Source organism: Dendrobates tinctorius, unplaced genomic scaffold, assembly GCF_039654945.1.
Source record: "Dendrobates tinctorius isolate UK_male_01 unplaced genomic scaffold, ASM3965494v1 ptg000062l, whole genome shotgun sequence".
Classification (NCBI taxonomy): Eukaryota; Metazoa; Chordata; class Amphibia; order Anura; family Dendrobatidae; genus Dendrobates; species Dendrobates tinctorius.
Window position 1 is genome coordinate 37,844,782 of NW_027361730.1, and position 6,000 is coordinate 37,850,781.

Here is a 6,000-nt window from a genome sequence, read left to right on the forward strand (position 1 = left end):
CGCTCAATACAAACGTATTATATAAAGTTATAGGATGTAAGAATTATGTGACATTTCCAGAACTGATGGAAGCGGTTGAAACAGTTTTCCACACACAATATTCATATGCCCGGCTAACCGCATCTCTCCCTGTGGCAAAATCAGCGGTTTGCTGGGGAAGGGGCAGGAAGCAAGACCCTTGATCATGAAGTGATCAGACTGGGGGGGGGGACATTTTGAATCTGGGCTGACTTAAATAAAATTAGCGATCATACGGTTCAAGCCAAAAGCAAAATAAGCGTTTCATTCGAAAGGCTACTATGGGCTGTTTTATTCTGGCAAATGACAGATGTAGTTGTTAGACCCCCTCCCCCTGTAATGATCTGATGAAGGCGAAACTCTATTCTGAACATATGCATACACTAAGCTGGGCTACAATTATAATACACAGCCTATAGGTGAGAACAGCGCGGATTCAGCACCAAAAGTAAACTCACTTTTCGAATCCTGAGAGAGGGAGAGAGAGGGAGAGAGAGGGAGAGAGAGGGAGAGAGAGGGAGAGAGAGGGAGAGAGAGGGAGAGAGAGGGAGAGAGAGGGAGAGAGAGGGAGAGAGAGGGAGAGAGAGGGAGAGAGAGGGAGAGAGAGGGAGAGAGAGGGAGAGAGAGGGAGAGAGAGGGAGAGAGAGGGAGAGAGAGGGAGAGAGAGGGAGAGAGAGGGAGAGAGAGGGAGAGAGAGGGAGAGAGAGGGAGAGAGAGGGAGAGAGAGGGAGAGAGAGGGAGAGAGAGGGAGAGAGATTTTTTTTGTCCGGCACCCAGAAAGAATTTCGGGTTAAATGAGAAAAAAACGTTGCAAGCTCCGTTTTGAAATCTTTGAGGATGGTGACGGACAGCAACTTTTGGCGGATCCTCAAAAAAAAACGGATGCAACGGACAGCAATCCGTCACAATCCGCCATTAATGGAAGTCAATGGGGAAAAAAAACGGAAAGAAAATTGAGGATCCGTTTTTTTTCAAAACCTGGCGGATTGTGACTGATTGCAAAAAACTGAAGTGTGAAAGAGGCCTAAGCAACAAAATGTTTTATGGCAAACAGTATAATTTTGAAATAGCAACATTTATTTGGCACCAATATTTACTACAGTGCTTTACAAATAAATGGTCTCTGGCATAAATCAATAGCACAAGCATAAAAACGACATAAAACATCAGAGAAATCTACTCCCCCCCCCCCTCCAAATAAACTCATTACTCAGTCTAAAATGCAGCATGCAAATCAAATCAATGAAAAAAAAAAAACAAACCCACCCCAGCACATGAGTGCTCAGTTGACAGCTGCCTATTGCTATGGAGGTTGGCAGGCGGAGCAGCACAGGCACACACAGACCCGTGCTGCAGCTTGCTACAAAAAGTTCTCTCTGGGCCGGCGGGGAACAATGTACCAAGTATGGAGATGTGGCAACAGCCCAGTGAGTATGGCTTTAAAAAAATTCGAAGATGTGTGCATAGGGATTTTTTATTTTATTTCTTACACTACTATGAATCAAGATTAGCTTTTCAAGTAATGGACAAACCCTTTAAAGAATCTTATCAACAAGTCTGTGAATTACACACAAGGCCTTGTGACAATATCATCTAACTTCTCCTAAACTGACAGCTCATATCCACCAGGAATCCAAGTGTTGCTACCATCCTTATAGCTTGCATCTAAAACCCAGAGGTCAGACAGCGAGGAGATCAGAACTGCCAGGTGTTGAGCTTCCTGCTCATGTATTTACACACCCGAAAATGTAGGAGAGACGTAGAAATAACCAGAAACGTGCTGACACAACAATTGGCTCCACATGTAAGGAATGTGCTGAGCCCTCAGTTTTTTTCCCAGATGGAAAATTGTGTCCCCCCTGAGCTCTTTATATGTGCTAGACCTGTGTGACCACTGAACTTCTTTGGTGGTGAGCAAGGCTGCAGGGTAAAGACCTTCATGGTGTACGAGATTTCACAGTAAGGAAAACACTGTGGCCCCAAATAGCGCAAACCTGCTTGGCCTCAAACTTTTTTTTTTTCAGATGGCAAAGGTACATAGTCACCGAGCAGTGGGGTCCTCAGGCATAGATAGGCGCGCACTAATCACTACACAGGGGCTCTGGGAGTGATGCTCCCTCCTCATACCGGGGTAAAGGGATGTGAAATAGCGATGCCCCCTCCTCACACACGGGGGTGACTGCGGCAGCGGTGCCCCCTCCTCACACACGGGGGGGCTATGGCAGCGGTGCCCCCTCCTCACACACGGGGGGGCTATGGCAGCGGTGCCCCCTCCTCACACACGGGGGGGCTATGGCAGCGGTGCCCCCTCCTCACACACGGGGGGGCTATGGCAGCGGTGCCCCCTCCTCACACACGGGGGGGCTATGGCAGCGGTGCCCCCTCCTCACACACGGGGGGGCTATGGCAGCGGTGCCCCCTCCTCACACACGGGGGGGCTATGGCAGCGGTGCCCCCTCCTCACACACGGGGGGGCTATGGCAGCGGTGCCCCCTCCTCACACACGGGGGGGCTATGGCAGCGGTGCCCCCTCCTCACACACGGGGGGGCTATGGCAGCGGTGCCCCCTCCTCACACACGGGGGGGCTATGGCAGCGGTGCCCCCTCCTCACACACGGGGGGGCTATGGCAGCGGTGCCCCCTCCTCACACACGGGGGGGCTATGGCAGCGGTGCCCCCTCCTCACACACGGGGGGGCTATGGCAGCGGTGCCCCCTCCTCACACACGGGGGGGCTATGGCAGCGGTGCCCCCTCCTCACACACGGGGGGGCTATGGCAGCGGTGCCCCCTCCTCACACACGGGGGGGCTATGGCAGCGGTGCCCCCTCCTCACACACGGGGGGGCTATGGCAGCGGTGCCCCCTCCTCACACACGGGGGGGCTATGGCAGCGGTGCCCCCTCCTCACACACGGGGGGGCTATGGCAGCGGTGCCCCCTCCTCACACACGGGGGGGCTATGGCAGCGGTGCCCCCCTCCTCACACACGGGGGGCTATGGCAGCGGTGCCCCCCTCCTCACACACGGGGGGCTATGGCAGCGGTGCCCCCCTCCTCACACACGGGGGGCTATGGCAGCGGTGCCCCCCTCCTCACACACGGGGGGCTATGGCAGCGGTGCCCCCCTCCTCACACACGGGGGGGCTATGGCAGCGGTGCCCCCTCCTCACACACGGGGGGGCTATGGCAGCGGTGCCCCCCTCCTCACACACGGGGGGGCTATGGCAGCGGTGCCCCCTCCTCACACACGGGGGGCTATGGCAGCGGTGCCCCCTCCTCACACACGGGGGGCTATGGCAGCGGTGCCCCCTCCTCACACACGGGGGGCTATGGCAGCGGTGCCCCCTCCTCACACACGGGGGGCTATGGCAGCGGTGCCCCCTCCTCACACACGGGGGGCTATGGCAGCGGTGCCCCCTCCTCACACACGGGGGGCTATGGCAGCGGTGCCCCCTCCTCACACACGGGGGGCTATGGCAGCGGTGCCCCCTCCTCACAGGCCCTCTGTATGTAGACATATGGCGGCACCCTGCCTTTATATACAGTCCGCTGATATTGTGGGTATAGGCTACAGACTAATGCGCCGAAACATGAGCGCAGCACAGCCCGACACTAGAGACGTGGGGTGAGACCAGAGGACACTTTACTGCAACTGTTACTTCTCAGTGTTACTCACCGCCCCGGTGAAGATGTCCTCTCCCTCTGTGTCACTGTCCGGGCCCGGTGTCTCCTCATCTTCATCCAGTTCCGGGGGACCGTGCTGTAAAACTCCACTTTCATCCGCCATCACTGGAACTGCCGGAAGCGGGGGGATCACACAGGAACTTCGGCCAGCGGCGGACTGAGGGCGATGGCGAGCTGACGTCAGGACCAGACGAAAACATAACACATGCGAAGCGGCGCCCTCGTGTGGCTGAAACCGGGTACTGACTGTGTGGGAACGAAATGTGCAGCTTATCATCCAGTATATGTAGATTCGTGTGCTGTGTAGTGTTATCCTGTGTACACGTGTGTGTGGTGTTATCCTGTATACACGTGTGTAGTCGTGTTATCCTGTGTACACGTGTGTGTGGTGTTATCCTGTGTACACGTGTGTGACGTGTTATCCTGTATACACGTGTGTAGTCGTGTTATCCTGTATACACGTGTGTAGTCGTGTTATCCTGTATACACGTGTGTAGTGTTATCCTGTATACACGTGTGTAGTGTTATCCTGTATACACTTGTGTAGTGTTATCCTGTATACACGTGTGTAGTGTTATCCTGTATACACTTGTGTAGTGTTATCCTGTATACACTTGTGTAGTGTTTTCCTGTGTACACGAGTGTAGTCATGTTATCCTGTATACATGTGTGTAGTATTAGTCTGTATACACGTGTGTAGTGTTATCCTGTATACACGTGTGTAGTCATGTTATCCTGTATACATGAGTGGTCGTGTTATCCTGTATACATGAGTGTAGTCGTGTTATCCTGTGTACATGAGTGTAGTCGTGTTATCCTGTATACATGAGTGTAGTCGTGTTATCCTGTGTACATGTGTAGTGTTATCCTGTATACACGAGAGTAGTCGTGTTATCCTGTATACACGTGTGTAGTCGTGTTATCCTGTATACACGTGTGTGTAGTCGTGTTATCCTGTATACACGTGTGTGGTCGTGTTATCCTGTATACACGTGTGTAGTCGTGTTATCCTGTATACACTTGTGTAGTGTTATCCTGTATACACTTGTGTAGTGTTTTCCTGTGTACACGAGTGTAGTTATGTTATCCTGTATACATGAGTGTAGTCGTATTATCCTGTATACACGTGTGTAGTGTTATCCTGTATACACGTGTGTAGTGTTTTCCTGTGCACACGAGTGTAGTCATGTTATCCTGTATACATGTGTGTAGTATTAGCCTGTATACACGTGTGTAGTGTTATCCTGTATACACATGTGTAGTCATGTTATCCTGTATACATGAGTGTAGTCATGTTATCCTGTATACACATGTGTAGTCATGTTATCCTGTATACATGAGTGTAGTCATGTTATCCTGTATACACGTGTGTAGTCATGTTATCCTGTATACATGAGTGTAGTCGTGTTATCCTGTGTACATGAGTGTAGTCGTGTTATCCTGTATACATGAGTGTAGTCGTGTTATCCTGTGTACATGTGTAGTGTTATCCTGTGTACACGTGTGTGTGGTGTTATCCTGTATACACGTGTGTAGTCGTGTTATCCTGTGTACACGTGTGTGTGGTGTTATCCTGTGTACACGTGTGTGACGTGTTATCCTGTATACACGTGTGTAGTCGTGTTATCCTGTATACACGTGTGTAGTGTTATCCTGTATACACGTGTGTAGTGTTATCCTGTATACACGTGTGTAGTGTTATCCTGTATACACTTGTGTAGTGTTTTCCTGTGTACACGAGTGTAGTCATGTTATCCTGTATACATGTGTGTAGTATTAGTCTGTATACACGTGTGTAGTGTTATCCTGTATACACGTGTGTAGTCATGTTATCCTGTATACATGAGTGGTCGTGTTATCCTGTATACATGAGTGTAGTCGTGTTATCCTGTGTACATGAGTGTAGTCGTGTTATCCTGTATACATGAGTGTAGTCGTGTTATCCTGTGTACATGTGTAGTGTTATCCTGTATACACGAGAGTAGTCGTGTTATCCTGTATACACGTGTGTAGTCGTGTTATCCTGTATACACGTGTGTGTAGTCGTGTTATCCTGTATACACGTGTGTGGTCGTGTTATCCTGTATACACGTGTGTAGTCGTGTTATCCTGTATACACGTGTGTAGTCGTGTTATCCTGTATACACTTGTGTAGTGTTATCCTGTATACACTTGTGTAGTGTTTTCCTGTGTACACGAGTGTAGTTATGTTATCCTGTATACATGAGTGTAGTCGTATTATCCTGTATACACGTGTGTAGTGTTATCCTGTATACACGTGTGTAGTGTTTTCCTGTGCA

General features: G+C 50.7%; 1 protein-coding gene across 1 annotated transcript in view; it reads right to left on the minus strand.

Annotated features, from left to right (window-relative positions):
- Positions 1-3,929, minus strand: part of SNX1 (sorting nexin 1) — a 104,614-nt gene extending 100,685 nt beyond the window's left edge. Inside the window, exon 1 of the mRNA XM_073579556.1 lies at positions 3,693-3,929. Coding sequence (XP_073435657.1) covers positions 3,693-3,803 — 111 coding nt within the window. The 5' untranslated portion in view covers positions 3,804-3,929. The remainder of the gene's footprint in view (positions 1-3,692) is intronic.
- Between the last annotated feature and the right edge of the window lie 2,071 nt (positions 3,930-6,000).